The sequence below is a fragment of the Alosa sapidissima genome, chromosome 12 (assembly GCF_018492685.1).
Source record: "Alosa sapidissima isolate fAloSap1 chromosome 12, fAloSap1.pri, whole genome shotgun sequence".
NCBI lineage: Eukaryota > Metazoa > Chordata > Actinopteri > Clupeiformes > Clupeidae > Alosa > Alosa sapidissima.
Window position 1 is genome coordinate 37,105,483 of NC_055968.1, and position 17,093 is coordinate 37,122,575.

The 17,093-nt window shown below is 44.8% G+C and overlaps 1 protein-coding gene across 1 annotated transcript in view; it reads right to left on the bottom strand.

Moving 5' to 3' along the window:
• Window positions 1-10,240, bottom strand: part of si:ch211-1a19.3 — an 11,897-nt gene extending 1,657 nt beyond the window's left edge. Inside the window, exons 1-4 of the mRNA XM_042057446.1 lie at window positions 9,341-10,240; window positions 6,869-6,965; window positions 2,769-2,922; window positions 927-1,069 (exon numbers count right to left, since the gene is read on the bottom strand). Coding sequence (XP_041913380.1) covers window positions 927-1,069; window positions 2,769-2,922; window positions 6,869-6,965; window positions 9,341-9,664 — 718 coding nt within the window. The 5' untranslated portion in view covers window positions 9,665-10,240. The remainder of the gene's footprint in view (window positions 1-926; window positions 1,070-2,768; window positions 2,923-6,868; window positions 6,966-9,340) is intronic.
• Window positions 10,241-17,093: the final 6,853 nt, after the last annotated feature.

A 17,093-nucleotide genomic window follows, 5' to 3' on the forward strand; every position in this document is an offset into this window, starting at 1 on the left:
CAAGGTAGGCAAAATGATGGTGCTTAAAACCTTAGCGCAGCTGGAATAATGCTTAGACTGATGTTAAAGCGCACACAATGTTTAAAGCCATACACAACGGTAAATTGAACAAAACTAAAGGTAACTTTAGCCTTTATAGGGCTGTATAAAGTTGTCTAAATTAATAGGTCATAATTAGGCGTTGTTGTAAAGATATTGCATGTAGATGTTGTACTATATAGGCTACTAAATTTTTAGGTCACCAATGTACGAACAAAACAGGGAAATGGACAAATATTATCAAGGCTTTGAATGTTTCCGTCTGTGCACGGGGGTGTCTGTAGATTGGTGTGCAACGCATTCATTCATGCAGGCCTGTGGTCATGCATGCGCCCTTAAAATAGCATCTGCATTTGCGCCACAGACTTTAGACCAGGGAGTTCCTGGTCTGTGGCGGAATTGTTTTCTGAAACTGCAAAATATCAACAGTGAACGTTTGCGCCGAAACACGCCCCGTCTTTTCGCTGAACCGCCCCCGTGGGTGCAATCGAATTCCCTAATTTACAGACATGTACCTGTGGAGGGAAAATTCCAATATGCGCTGACTGCAAAATAGGAAAGACAAAAGTGCGAGTATACAAAGTCAATTGCGCTGGGACGCAAGATAGAACCCAATATGTCTAAAGAGTCTTCAACTTGTCAATAGAACTCTATCTCAGAACTGCTCAGAACCTTATAATTCTAAGGAGACGATTTGCTCTCCTGGTGATACTGATGTTGTGGTGGTCATTATGTAATGGTCAGATAGTTTGTGGTGGTAGTGGTGTCGGTGGTGTGGTTGTGTGTGTGTGTGTGTGGTTGTGTGTGTGTGTGTGTGTGTGTGTGTGTGTCTGTGTGTGTGTGTGTGTGTGTGTGTATGTGTGTGTGTGTGTCAGAAGTAGACTCACATGACGTGAGGGCCAGTAGGATTGTGGTCAGCAGGACCCAGGCCAGATGCCACCTGTGGGAGCCCAGGGAGGATGCACCTGAGCCGGGCGGCTGCTGCTGCTGGCTGGACTCCTCTTTCTGGATCTCCGCCTGGCACTTCACACTGCAAACAGACACAACACCACGGCAACACATGAGCCAATCAGACCCAACAACATGGCAACAACATGAGCCAATCAGACCCAACGACATGGCGACACAAGAGCCAATCAGACACAACAACATGAGCCAATCAGACACAACAACATGAGCCAATCAGACCCAGCGACATGGCAAAACATGAGCCAATCAGACCCAACGACATGCCAACATGAGCCAATCAGACACAACAAGAGAAATGTACTATACTATGGGAGAAGCATTTTGTAACAAATTTGGTTTCAGTAGCTGTAGCTCCAAGAGTCTTACATTCTCATAGTGTCAAGAATAACATATTAAATGGTATATGAATAACACATGAAATGGTATATGAATAACATTAAATGGTATATGTTTATATGAATAACACATGAAATGATATATGAATAACATATTAAATGGTATATGAATAAAGGCCCCTGCACCCCAGTGCCGACATTGAGTTCTTAACAAAGCTATTTGGAAGTATATCAAATATTTCTTTCTTATAACCAAAGGTTTTAAATTAATTTCTTCACTCAATTCCAGATAGATACATGTCCATATAGTTCAACATTGACGCCATCAGGTTCGTCTGGGTTCACCCAGTCTACCTCAATCCAGATATACCTTCACTCAATTAGTGAGCTACTCGAGGGCTACCTCAGTCCAGACCTTCACTCAATTAGTGAGCTACTCGAGTTAGTCAAGGCTTATGTGTTAGAGACATTTCAGTGCTTTAAATATGAATGGTTATCTTAAGCACAGTGTACGTGTGTGTGTGTGTGTGTGTGTGTGTGTGATCTCTGATGGGGAAGAACGTTTGGTTGCAAGTGATGTAACTAAATATCAGATTTGGTCATATCTACAGTAGTCACACAGTGATGATGCAACTGATTTGGACATATCTAGTCACACAGTGATGCAACTGTATGTAACTAGTGGAAGTGTTTGTTGCTGGAAGTGATCTAGCTAGCTAGTCATGTGAAAGGAAGTGTTTGTTGCTGGAAGTGATCTAGCTAGCTAGTCATGTGAGTGGCAGGGTTTGGTGCTTGTGAGTTGTGGAAGTAGCTAGTCATGTGAGTGGAAGAGTTTGTTGCTAGTGAGTTGTGGAAGTAGCTAGTCATGTGAGTGGAAGTGTTTGTTGCTAGTGAGTTGTGGAAGTAGCTAGTCATGTGAGTGGAAGTGTTTGTTGCTAGTGAGTTGTGGAAGTAGCTAGTTAGATATGTGAGAGGAAGTGTTTGTTGCTAGTGAGTTGTGTAAGTAGCTAGTCATGTGAGTGGAAGAGTTTGTTGCTAGTGAGTTGTGGAAGTAGCTAGTGATGTGAGTGGAAGTGTTTGTTGCTAGTGAGTTGTGGAAGTAGCTAGTTAGATATGTGAGAGGAAGTGTTTGTTGCTAGTGAGTTGTGGAAGTAGCTAGTTAGCTATGTGAGTAGAAGTGTTTGTTGCTAGTGAGTTGTGGAAGTACAGTAGCTAGCTAGTCATGTGAGAGGAAGTGTTTGTTGCTAGTGAGTAGTGGAAGTAGCTAGCTATATATGTGAGTGGCAGTGTTTGTTGCTGCAGTAGTAAGTGAAGTAACTAATGTGAAGTGAAGTAACTAGTAATTTATGTAACTAGTGGAAGTGTGTGTAGCTGGTCAGAGATGGATCTAGCTAGTTAGTAGTGGAAGTAGCCGGCCGGACTTACAGCTGCGACTGCAGGTACATCTTGCTGGCCCTGCAAGCCGCTGCTGTCTTCTCAGCGGCGGTCTGCAGGCTCACGGCAGCGTCTCTCCGCGCCTCACAGGAGTCTAACTCATGCAGCTTCTCGGTCAGATTGCTCTGCAGCCCTTCGATCTCATCTGGAGCGGAATCAGAATCAGAACACAGCAGAACACAGAACACAGAATCAGTACACAGAATCAGAACACAGTACTCCATGTCAGAACCGCATCAGCACAGATCTGACCATCATAACACTTGCATCAGCAGAGAGATCAACAGATCTGACCATCAGCACAGATCATACCACCAGTGTAGGTCAGGTCAGACCCACCAACAAAAAAGACCTTTTGAAATGAAAAAGACCCCACAATGAAACAGATCTTTTGAAGTTTGATAGTGCAATGTGGTATTGATAATATCCATCTGTAGCCTACTGACCAGCATAAAGGCAGGCAACACAGCTTATGTAAATCCCCCCATGACTATAAACATGGGGAGATGGAAAAGAGAACCCAGCTTAGAGCATTTCAAATCCAGAGTAATAAACTCCTAGGAGAGTTGGCCAACTACATAATAACTAGCCTCTCCGAATGCTCTTCACTTGCCATAGCTTGGGTTACTGCCAGCAACATTGAGATGTTTTGAGTGTGTTTGTCTGAGGACTGTATGAAGATTAAAATAAAGGCCTCCACTTATAAGGCAATGTCTGGGATTCCTTATCAATCTGTGGTCCAGCACAGGGCTCCATGACGCGCTGCGGCTATTTTGGGAGCTGCGTCTGAGTCAGGTCAGGCTCATTTTCATCATTCTCAAGCCATTAACCATAGCAACGCAGTTCTGTGCAGGGGAGTAGATTCTCAAGCCATTAACCATAGCAACACAGTTCTGTGCAGGGGAGTAGATTCTTAAGCCATTAACCAAGCCACACAGTTCTGTGCAGGGAAGAGGATCTTCTCTCAGGATATCCCCAGCTAACGTGGGCAGATAATATCTAAAGACCACAATCACTTCACAGCCAACATCATTAACTAACTAATTGCCCCAAATCCCAGCTGACATCAAACACCCATAGCCCAACCCCTAAATGGCATACGGTAATATGTTCAGCCAACATCGGTAGATTATAATCCCGACTAACATCTCATTTTTCACAATCCCAGTCAACATCCCTATAATCCCAGTCAACATCCCTAGCTGACCAATATCCCTCACTTCTAAAATACTTTTTCTTTTGCTCTCTGATCTTAGAATCAGAATGGTGTTTTATTACCAAGTATGCCAAGTACACAGAAGGAGTTTGTCTCTGGCTGTTGGTGTCTCTGAACACAAATGGTATTCTACACAATATACAAAACAATGCAGACAATATAGTCATCCCACGCTAGACAGAGGAGCTGAAATTTAGTCATCCCACGCTAGACAGAGGATCTCAGATATGTTGGTACGAATGCCGCCTGAGGCCTGGGTTAGTTAACACCTGTCAGAGACACCTCGTGAGATTTTCCTATCGCACGCTTCAGAGGCTCTCTACTTCCTCAAAGCACTCAAAGGGCAGGGATGTGGAGGGAGCAGGCAAAGTTCCACTCCACATCTACTCTGGAGATCTGCCGCAGCCTGCAGGGGTGGGAGGTGCAGGCTGCTGGGATGGGAGCTGACAGCAGTGCTGTTATGCCTGAGGAGGTCAGCTTTTAGGGATTAAGCTTCTCTGAGGAAGGCCCAGTCCACATTATGCAGTAAATATAAATAGGACGTTAAGTCTCTATTGTTTCTTTTGTGTGTGTGTGTGTGTGTGTGTGTGTGTTAGTATGTATATGTAAATATAAATAGGAGGTATGATTATTTCTCCGTTTACCCCTTCTGTCCACATTCAAACAACAGATTCCAACGCTGAAAATTACACTTTTCAAAACACTATAAAAAAAATACTTCTATAGCGTTTCAGTTTTCTATAGACGCAACATTTCTGAAAGACGATTCAAAAACAATAATGTAGACGGAGATCGTTTTCACATCAAATGTATTTCTATTTACACAACTTCATGTGGACAGGACTAAAGAGAATTGGCTTACTGTGACGTTACTGACATTTCCACACACTTGGGTCCAGTTTCCTTTCCACTGATAAAAGCTTTTAGTCTAGGACTAGAACTAGGCTTAATGCACATTCGCCATGAAGGCCATGACGGTTTACTGTGACAGGGATCAGATTTTAATGTGGATCAGGTTTTAATGTGGATCAGGTTTTAATGTGGATCAGGGGTAAATGTGATTTTGAGGTTCCCTAATTCCAGCAGTACTGAGGTGAGATGTATTAAGTGATGTCCAGGATCAGTGATCCCCATTTGGGACTCAGGCATTACTGGATCAGCTGTTCAGCCAAACAATGAGTCACTTGTCGGCTAAATGTGAAAATGTAGCCAGAGTGAGGAAAGCAATTTAGAGGCTGATGATGTAGCCAGAGTGAGGAAAGCTCATTAGAGACTGATGATGTAGCCAGAGTGAGGAAAGCAATTTAGAGGCTGATGATGTAGCCAGAGTGAGGAAAGCAATTTAGAGGTTGATGATGTAGCCAGAGTGAGGAAAGCTCATTAGAGACTGATGATGTAGCCAGAGTGAGGAAAGCAATTTAGAGGTTGATGATGTAGCCAGAGTGAGGAAAGCTCATTAGAGACTGATAATGTAGCCAGAGTGAGGAAAGCAATTTAGAGGCTGATGATGTAGCCAGAGTGAGGAAAGCTCATTAGAGGCTGATGATGTAGCCAGAGTGAGGAAAGCAATTTAGAGGCTCACTAGAGGCTGCTGATAATAAAGGGCACATGGTGTTCGGACCAGCGCTGGAGAAACAGAACTCACTCAGAGGGTGACAATGCTGTTCTTTGGTTTCAGGAAAGAAGAACCCAAGGCCCTCTTCTTGGACAAAACTATACATATACTATACAAGCCTTTAAACTATTAACTATTAAACTATTAAACTATAAATATACTATAAAAGCCTTTAAACTATTAAACTAATATGAACTATAAAAGCCTTTAAACTATTAAACTAATATGAACTATAAAAGCCTTTAAACTATTAACTATTAAACTATTAAACTAATATTAACTATAAAAGCCTTTAAACTATTAACTATTAAACTATAAATATACTATACAAGCCTTTAAACTATTAACTATTAAACTATTAAACTATACATATACTATACAAGCCTTTAAACTATTAACTATTAAACTATTAAACTATACATATACTATACAAGCCTTTAAACTATTAACTATTAAACTATTAAACTATAAATATACTATACAAGCCTTTAAACTATTAACTATTAAACTATTAAACTAATATTAACTATAAACGCCTTTAAACTATTAACTATTAAACTATTAAACTAATATGAACTATAAAAGCCTTTAGTCTGATTCTGAGATCTCACCAAAACTATTAAAGCCTTTAGTCTGATTCTGAGATCTCACCCTGAGTCTGAGGGGTAATGTGGGATAACATATTCATGTTACACTGAATCTAACAGCAGCAACACAGCTCTGTAGAGATCCTTCTCTCAGGATGAACTTCTGAAGGAATACCTTCTGGGTTAGAGTAATTAATGAGTGAGAGAAATTCATTTGAGGCTTCCTCTTTTAGAGACATTAGATGTAGTACATATTGTATCAGGATAAGACAGGCAGAGTAGATTATTTCAGAGAAGGTATATTAACAAGCACCTACATTTGAAAGCAAGTATTTTGTTAAGAGTTTGGACCAATCCGGAAGCTAAAGGTTACATAGCCTTCACATTAGAGTGTTGCTTAGTATTTACAAGCCCCATCCACACACACACATACTCACACACAGGCACACATACTCACACACTCACACACATACTCACATCCATAATGTAAACTCATTTTTAAATGAATCCTGTTGTGTTTGTTTTCTGGGCAGCAGGGTTTCTATGGTTACGTGGGAGGAAAGCATCTAAGAATACCAGCAGTGAGCGAGCGAGCCCTCCTCTCCTGGTAGCCAATGAGCAGGTGGCAGAGTGGAGTAGAGAGGAGCGTGCGTTCTGACGGAGATTTTCCTACCTTTCTGCAGGGAGAGCAGCGCGGTGAGGTTCGCCTCAATGGCCTCATGCATCTCAATCTGAGTTTCCAGCGCCGTAATGTTCCTGCTTAACAGGACCTGCCAGAGGAGGCAAAAGAACACAATGCTGTCATTGAATGACCATCAAAACACACCGTGGATACCAAGACGTGTGTGTGTGTGTGTGTGTGTGTGTGTGTGTGTGTGTGTGGTAAGTCAGAAAGCTGACTGGAGTGCCTGTTTGCAGCCAGCCAGCCGACGGACTAGTCATGCCTCGCATTGCCCCCTGTGTGTGTGTGTGTGTGAGTGTGTGTGTGTGTGTGTGTGAGTATGTGTGTGTGTGTGAGTGTGTGTGAGTGTGTGTGTGTGTGTGTGTGTGAGTATGTGTGTGTGTGTGAGTGTGTGTGAGTGTGAGTATGTGTGTGTGTGTTTGTGTATGTGTGTATGACGGGCTAGTCATGCCCTGCTCTGCCCCGTATCGCATACTTGGTTCTGAGAGAGTGCAGGCATGTTCTTGGCCACCTCCAGATATGGCCATGTGAGCGCTCTTTGAAAATAACACTCTTTTAGCCTAATGCTTCACAGGGCACACTTATACAATGTTGATTCAAGAGTGTGTATCGTGAGAATTCAGGAGTGAGAGGACGAGCCTTGAACATGGTTGTGTGTGTGTGGGGGTCTGTGTGTGTGTGTGTGTGTCTGTGTGTGTGTGTGTCTGTGTGTGTGTGTGTGTGTGTGTGTGTGTGTGTGTGTGTGTGTGAGGCAGGCCTCGGGACTACGAGACTCTGGCGTTTCCAGGAAGAGAGCGCCTCTTCCACGCCCACAGACACACACACACACACACACTGCTGCTGGATAGACACACTGATTTGAATAACTGTCAGGGTTTGATTTGAGCTGAATTTGCATGAGCCTGCTGTCTGCGGTCACCTGGAACTGCGTTCCGGTTCACTTGATTGTTGGGTAAGTAGACAAGTGACCCTGCTGAGACCATCGCCTCAGGAGGCCTCTGGACATGATATCACACTGCTAAGTGGTGAACACACTGAGATAAGTTCAACCGTATAGTTGGCTCTGGTATTGAGAGAGCTCCAAACAGACTTGTTTGTCAGGAACAGTATAGTTGCTTATTTGCTTATTAACAGTATATTGCTTATCTGTGTCAGATTGGGTACAATCCCCTCCAAAACTCTAAAACTAGATACTGATCAGTTGCCGTCAACATGTTCTGAGAGGTAAGCAGTGGAATATTGGAGGACATATCATATCTCTAATAATGTATCATATGTCATATCTCTAATAAGGTGTCATATGTCATATCTCTAATAATATGTCATACCTCATATCACGAATAAGGTGTCATATGTCATATATCTAATAAGGTGTCATATCTCTAATAATGTGTCATATGTCATATCTCTAATAAGGTGTCATATCTCTAATAAGGTGTCATATGTCATATCTCTAATAAGGTGTCATATGTCATAAGGTGTCATATGTCATATCTCTAATAAGGTGTCATATGTCATATCTCTAATAAGGTATCAAGTTTAAGGAAACCTACAAGCACTAGAATTTGTCAGGAATTGCTCTACTTGCCAGAGCCTTTATCAAAGGACACTGAAATAAATGTGGCTGTAATGCCTCTGGCCCAGTCCCAAAACTATGCCATATCTGCCCCAAAACAACACCAGATCTGCCCCTAGAGCTGCTCCAAAACTATGCCATATCTGCCCCAAAACAACACCAGATCTGCCCCTAGAGCTGCTCCAAAACTATGCCATATTTGCCCTAAATCTTAGCCTGGCTAGCGCCACCACTTCTCAATGAGACGTGGTCTGGGAACCAAACGTTCATTTTCTCATATTTGAAAAAAATGCCCAGATCCGTTTATTGGGTGCCACAGATGTCTATAGCTCATCATCGTCTTGCTTTCCCCCCTGTTCTGTGATTGGTTCCCTATCTCAGGCGAAAATTTGCTCCATGGTCTCCAGGCTGCCTTAGCAGCGTGAATCAAATCGCGCGCAAGGCAGCATGGGAACACCCAGGCTACCTAAATCTATGTGCTACCCTAAATAAGTACTTCTGAGTGATTTGCTATCCTGAAGGAATTTGGATTTAACTTTCTGTGAAACAGGAACTGTATGAAACTGAAACAGTTTGAGAGCTCCAGATAGAACCAGGGAGTTCTCTCAGCGGTTCCCCACGGAACCTGATAATCAGGGTCTGATGACCTGAGGGCAGGGAGGGGTGCGGGCAGAGAGGCAAACGCAGGATGGAGTTCAAGGCAACTGGCAAACACATCCCTCTACCAGGAATAAACCTGTCTAAACACACTGCTCTAAACCGACACAAAAACGCACACAGACAGAGCCATTCAAAGTAAACACTCGTTCTCCAGGCTTCCCCCCGGGCAAGTCACTGGGGACAGGAGAGGTGTCACCAGGGCAAGCAGATTCCGTAATCGTACTCACATTCTGCTGTCGGCAGTCGTCCAGGGAGACGTTGATCTGACGGAGCGCCGCCTTGTGGGCGTCGATCTGCCCCTGCAGAAGCGTCTGGTTCTCCCAGCCCTGTCTGACCAGCGCCTCCAGGGCGCGGCGGTCCTTGGTCCACACCACCTTGGCCCCCTCCAGCTTCTCGTTGAGGGTCTGCAGCTCCTGGCGGCACTGGCTGGCCCCCTTCATGTCCGGCGAGGTGGCCCACACCACGATGATGATGAGCGAGATGATGGACCAGAGCGCCAGCACGGCGATCAGCACGTTACGGGTCGTCTGGGACGATTTGGAGCTGGCCATCCTACGGACCTGGCGCTGGGGCAGGAAGGGGCTTGGGGCGGGTCCGCTGGGGCAGGAAGGCTGGCTGGGGGTCGAGTCCGCTTGGGTCGGGTCCGTTTGGGTCAGTTCAGCTTGGGTCGGGTCCGTTTGGGTCGGACGCTGCAGAACTGGGTCAGGTCCGTTTGGGTCAGTTCAGCTTTGGTCGGGTCCACTTGGGTCGAACGCTGAAGAGCTGGGTCAGGTCCGCTTGGGTCGGACGCTGCAGAGCTGGGTCACTGGTTAAGAATATCCTACTGGGAGTTCAGCGGGCAGAGGGCTTCTTCTTGTCCCACGCCGAGTGTGTGTGTGTGTAGGAAAACACGACCACGCAGGCGTGTCTGTCTCTGTGTGTCTGTGAGTGAGTGAGAGAGAGTGTTTGTGAGCGCAGTGGTGGCCTCTCGATGCGGTGTGTGTGAAATGAAGCGTTTTGTGAGTGGACTTCCCCTAAAAACCTCTGCTTGAGGCAGGAAAGGGGTGTGGCTCTACCCCTACTGATGCAGGCAGGGGGCTGAACCTGATGCTCCCAAAGAGAGAGAGAGAGAGAGGAGGGCAACAGAGAGGGGGAAAGAGAGAGTAACAGTGGAAAAGTAAAGGGGAAAGAGTGAGAGTTAGAAAGGTTGAGAAAGAGGAAAGGGATGAAAGAAAGAGAGAGAGTAACTGAGAGAGAGACAGAGACAGGGGGAGAGAGAGAGAGAGAAAGACTGGAAAGGAAAATCACAGATGGAGCAGGAGGGAAAGAGTGAGTCAGACACAGAGGAGAAGAGAAAGAGAGGGAGAAAGAGTGAGTAAGAGAGAGAGAGAAAGAGAGGGAGAGAGAGAATGAGAAAGAGAGAGAGAAAGAGAGGGAGAGAGAGAATGAGAAAGAGAGAGAGAGGGAAAATGAGAAATAGAGAGAGAGAGAGAATGAGAAAGAGATGGAGAGAGGGAAAATGAGAAATAGAGAGAGGGAGTGAGAGAGAGAATAGGGAGATCTGATCTGAGATCAGGTTCCCACTCTTGTCCTCAGATTGCTCAGATTGCTCTGGGGAGAAAATGAAAGTGTCGACTCTTTCCCGTGAAAGACTGAGTGTTTCTCTTTCTATTTCCCAATCCGCTGTGCCACTCGTGTGCTGAGGCTGTCGCCATGGTAGCTAGGAGCCCGAGGCGCTGGCGGCTCTTCCAGAGAACACTCCGAATGCTTGTTTGGTTCCTCAACTATTTCTTATTTTAAACACTTTCACTAGTGCCCACAGCTGCCGCTGCAGCAGAGACTCAGTCTTTCCTGAAACTCTGCCAGCACGCCCCCCCCCCCCCCCGCCCGCCTGCTTGCTTCTGCCACTCCCGCTGCTGAGTGCCCAAGCCTCTCTGCCACTACCCTGTGTCCACACCCTGTGCCACCCTGCGCTACTTTTCCACTGGCATGCCACCGCTACTTCTCTCGAGCCTTTGCCTGTGGATGGTGGCATGGGCATGTAAAAAATCTCTCCTGCCCCAACAGGGGGTTTCTCTCTGTGTGAAGGGGCCAGGAAGGGCAGGTGTTGTACGTATATGTGCTGCATCTATACGTTTCCCAGCTGAGAGAAACTTGGATCTTGAGACACAGCTGGACTGAATCGGTTTGATGAAGTGGTGAAGTGTGGGTTAACCAAACTCATTCCTCTTGAGTGACTCATCTTACACCTCTTATGATGATGATGTTCTTATCTCTGGATCAGAGGCCAACTGAGAGTCCCAGGTGCCTGCCAATCTTGTGTTTCTCTGACAAAAATACCTCTGTTGAAATACAAACCATTAAAATGCAGTGTGTACTGACATTTAGGGCTAATTGAAACATTAATGTCCTTTATTTAGGGCTATTTTTTTTTCATCTCTAACTGCCACCTTTTTCTACATGTAGGTACATAAGAGTTTTCGAACAGCTAGCGGATCATGACGATAGTGACATAAAGAATGTTCTGGCTCCTTTAGCCATTTGGAGACCTGGGAATCAGAATCGCTAACTCCAGTCAACACACGTCTTTTTAATGCCTTTCATTCATTCATTACTCCTAACCAATCACCGGTCAACACACGTCTTTAAAATGCCTTGTGGCTCACACACCTGTTCTGCTGCTTTCAGGTGGCAAGTTTTGACGCTCCACTCCTTCCTAATGCAGCAGAATCTGCCAGAGTATAGAACCCCAACCCTACACTAAAGACTGGGCCTTATATCCCAACCCTAACCCTACACTAAAGACTGGGCCTTATATCCCAACCCTAACCCTACACTAAAGACTGGGCCTTATATCCCAACCCTAACCCTACACCCAAGACTAACCCTAACCCTACACTAAAGATATATCCCAACCCTAACCCTACACTAAAGACTGGGCCTTATATCCCAACCCCAACCCTACACCCAAGACTGGGCCTTATATCCCAACCCTAACCCTACATATTGTAGCAACACTGAGCTGTGTTAAAGCAACACTGAGCTGTGTTAAAGCAACACTGAGTTAAAGCAACAGTGTGTTAAAGCAACACTGTGTTAAAAGCAACACTGAGTTAAAGTAACACTGTGTTAAAGCAACACTGCCTCACATTGTGAACTCCTGTCTCTGCCTAAACCTCTCTGGTCCCTCTCTGAGCATAAAGATCCATTTGTTCAATAATAACACTCTGACATGGGAGGTTCTTTTGAGCTTGATGTGTTTTGAAATGTAATGTAGAAATGTAGAAGAGCCTGCATGGAGAATAGTGTAGAAATGTAGAAGAGCCTGCATGGAGAATAGTGTAGAAATGGGGGATAGTGTAGAAATAGAAGAGCCTGCATAGAGAATAGTGTAGAAATGGACAATAGTGTAGAAATAGAAGAGCCTGCATAGAGAATAGTGTAGAAATAGAAGAGCCTGCATGGTGAATAGTGTAGAAATGTAGAAGAGCCTGCATGGTGAATAGTGTAGAAATGGACAATAGTGTAGAAATAGAAGAGCCTGCATGGTGGATAGTGTAGAAATGGGGGATAGTGTAGAAATGGAAAAGCCTGCATGGAGAATAGTGTAGAAATGGACAATAGTGTAGAAATAGAAGAGCCTGCATAGAGAATAGTGTAGAAATAGAAGATCCAGCATGGTGGATAGTGTAGAAATAGAAGATCCAGCATGGTGGATAGCTGCATGCTGTATGGTTTCTTTCCCTTTGGCAAGACTACTGCTGCAATATGTCAAGATGAATTGTAACATACACACACACACACACACACTGACCACAGACACAAAGGCACACACACACACGGAACACAGACTGACACACACACACACTGAACACAGACAGACACACACACACACACTGAACACAGACAGACAGACACATACAATGAACACAGACACACACACACACACACACACACTCAGACACACACTAAAAGAGAACAAATGAGGTGAGAGGAGTGTGTTCATACTGATTTAAGTGGCCTGTGAAGAGGCAAGGCATTCAAGGTCTTCTTCAAAGGGAAAGATTACCCCAGCACTGAAACATGCTGACTCCCTCTGTGTGTATGTGTGTGTGTGAGAGAGAGTGTGTGTGTGTGTTTCTTTCTGTGTGTGTGTGTGTGAGAGAGAGAGAGAGAGACTGTGTGTGTGTGTGTGTGTTTCTTTCTCTGTGTGAGTGTGTGTGTGTGTGTGTTTCTTTCTGTATGTGTGTGTGTGTGTGTGAGAGAGAGAGAGAGAGAGAGAGTGTGTGTGTGTGTGTGTCTCTGTGTGTGTGTGTCTGTGTGTGTGTGTGTGTGTGTGTTTGTGTGTGTGTAGGGAATTCTTCAGTACAATGTGAGGATGGGACAAACTCCAGCTCAAGAGCAGCCTCTGCTGGCGGGAAGAAGCTATGAACAGAACACACACACACAAACACTCACACACACACACACACAAACACACACACATCTTTTGGGCTCTTAGGAGTACTCTTCTGGAATAAATATCTTGTAGAGCTGGGAGTTGAGTTCTTATAGTACTTTCAGCTGAGCGCACTACTCTCTGCAGAGTACTACAATCTCTAACTGTGGAGTCCCCTTACCAGGTGATGATGCTACCAGTTAGAACACTCTCAACCGCTGAAGTGTAGAAGGCCTTCATGATGGATGTAGAAACTTTGAATTTCCTTAGCTGACGAAGGAAGTAGAGTCATTGTCTGGACTTCATCAGAACATATTGAGTGTTAACAGTCCATGACCACTGTGCCACCTCTTCAACCTGATCCAAGTAGAGCTGTTCATTGTTGTTACTAATCAGGCCCAAGATCACTGTGTCATCTGCAAACTTGATGATGGAGGTATGACTACTGTTGGCTTTGCAGTCATGTGTGTAGATGTTGTACAGCAGTGGACTCAAAACACAGCCTTGGGGAGCACCAGTGCTGATGGTTAATGAGTCAGATGTCAGACCCCCCCACTCTAACCACTTGTGAACGGTTGGTGAGGAAGTCAAATATCCAGTGACACAGGGTGGTGTTCAGTCCTAAGGCCTTCATCTTTGTGACCAAGGTGAGAGGTACTATCGTGTTGAATGCTGAACTAAAGTCAATGAACAGCATCCTCACATAATTCCCATTCCCCTCCTCCAGGTGAGTTAAGGTGGTGTGCATGAGGTTTGAGATGACATCCTCTGTAGACCTGTTGGCTCTGTAAGCAAATTGGAGGGGGTCGAAGGAGGCAGGGAGGGATGAGCAGATAATATTTTCACAAGCTTCTCAAAACACTTCATCACTGTAGACGTCAGGGCTACTGGGCGGTAGTCATTAAGACATGATGGACTTTTGTTTTTCGGTACTGGAACAATAACAGACTGCTTGAGGCAAGTAGGAACTGTCTCTTGAGCCAATGATGTGTTAAAGATATAAGTGAACACAGGAGCTAACTGAGCAGCGCAGGATTTCAAAACCCTGTTAGAAATTCCATCCGGTCCAGCAGCTTTTCTACAATTAACCCTCCTAAAGGCATTGCTCACATCAACCTCAGAGACACAGAAAGGTGCATCCTCATTTGCTTCACATGCTGCAGCTAGTGCAAGATAGTCTGTGTTTTTCATGTCAAAGCGAGCATAAAAAGCATTAAGTTCATCAGGGAGGGCTTTACTCACATTCATCATAGGAGGGGACTTTCTTTCAAAGCCAGTGATGGTTCGGAGTCCTTTCCACACTCGTGCTGGATCACCCTCCAAGAAATCAGCTTCAACTTTGTCTCTATAGCGCCGCTTAGCATCTTTAATAGCTCTACGTAAACTATAAGATCCTGCTTTTTAATCCGTCATATCCCCTGAAATAAGCCCAGCATTATAAGTCATGGTGCGTGTCTTTAATGCCGTTCTCACTTCTCTATCCACCCATGGCTTCTGGTTAGGGAAGCTTTGGATCTTTACAGTTGGGATGATGGAATCAGTTAGCATATTGATGTAACTCAATGATACTTCCGTAAACTCATTTATGTCAGCAGAGTTCTCCCAGTCAACGTTGCTAAGGGCGTCCTGTAGCCTGGCTTCCGATTGGTCAGTCCAGCGCTTGACCTCCTTCGTCACTGGGGGGTCCCTCTGACTTCTCTGTTTGTACATAGGCAGTAGGAAAACAGCGGCATGATCTGATTTTCCAAAAGCTGGTAGAGACTTAGCTTTGTAACTGTTCTTGAACTGTGTGTAGCAGTGATCCAGTGTGTTGTCACCACGTGTAGGGAAGTGAATGTGTTGAATAAATTCAACATATTCCAGGAGTCTGCTCATTTCTGCCACCCTAACCAGGACTCTGTCACCCTAGCCAGGAGTCTGCCACCCTAACCAGAGTCTGCCACCCTAACCAGGAGTCTGCCACCCTGACCAGAGTCTGCCACCCTAACCAGGAGTCTGCCACCCTGACCAGAGTCTGCCACCCTAACCAGAGTCTGCCACCCTGACCAGAGTCTGCCACCCTAACCAGGAGTCTGCCACCCTGACCAGGAGTCTGCCACCCTGACCAGGAGTCTGCTAATTTCTGAGAGGGTGAGAAGGACGTACAGCAACAAGTCTGTGATATGTTCACCAGATGGGGAAAGACATCGTAACACCTCCAATTATCACCCATTTTGTTCGAAAATTCTAAAACAACAATGTTTTTTAATACTTCAGAATAACACTTGATAAATGAAACTTACATTTTTCAGTAGCCATAGGTGTGTAGATTTGAACAAAATCTGGTTTGGTTCTTACTGCGGCTTTTACTGCCTGAAATATCTGATTTTGTTTACCGCGCTCAGAGGTTAGTGCTGGGCTGGTGGGTGCCTATTCCCAACCTTTCTCACGGCACATCAACGGTTAGCCTGAGAATTCCGTCGCAATTCAAAATTCCACTGAAGCTCCAAGCAGATTTGTATACGCAGCCTTACAAGACTGTTTAGGAATCCGCTGTCTTGGTTTGTATAGAAATGAATAGCAAGTGACACATACACACACACACAACAGAAAGAGTGCTCTTCTGTTTAAAAAGAAAATAAAGAGTGCTCTTCTGTTTAAAGTGAAAAGAAAGAGTGCTCTTCTGTTTAAAAGGAAAAGAAAGAGTGCTCTTCTGTTTAAAAGGAAAAGAAAGAGTGCTCTTCTGTTTAAAAAGAAAATAAAGAGTGCTCTTCTGTTTAAAGTGAAAAGAAAGAGTGCTCTTCTGTTTAAAGTGAAAAGAAAGAGTGCTCTTCTGTTTAAAGTGAAAAGAAAGAGTGCTCTTCTGTTTAAAGTGAAAAGAAAGAGTGCTCTTCTGTTTAAAGTGAAAAGAAAGAGTGCTCTTCTGTTCCAAATCAAAACACACCAACACAATCTGCTCTGCTTGGTCTCCTTCACACACAGGAGTCAGGATGAAGCAACATGGGTAAAAAAACTCCCTCAGTTGGCCTGATAAAAGAACCACAAATACAACAAAGAAAACTAAACTGTGTTCCTGTTAGAAAATGGGAGGGTCGGCACTTTAAAATCCTGTCCACTAATTTACGCCATAAAGCAACAAAGTGTGAGAGAGAGTGTGTCTCTCTGTCCACATGAGGCGCTGATACACAGCAGTGGAGTTAGTTTGGTGTGTGTGTGTGTGTATGCGTGTGTGAGCGTGTGTGTGTGTGTCTGTGTGTGTGTGCGTGTTTGTATGTGTGTGTGTGTGTATGTGTGTGTGTGCATGTGTGTGTGTGTGTCTGCGTGTGTGTGCGTGTGTGTATGTGTGTGTGTGCATGTATGTGTGTGTCTGTGTGTGTGTGTGCGTGTGTGTCTGTGTGTGTGTGCGTGTGTGTGTGTGTGTGCGTGCGTGCGTGTGTGTGCGTGTGTGTGTGTCTGCGTGTGTGTGTGTGCGTGTGTGTATGTGTATGTGTGTGTGTGCATGTATGTGTGTGTGTGTGTGTGTCTGTGTGTGTGTGCGTGTGTGTCTGTGTGTGTGTGCGTGTGTGTGTTAGTGTTGGATAAGG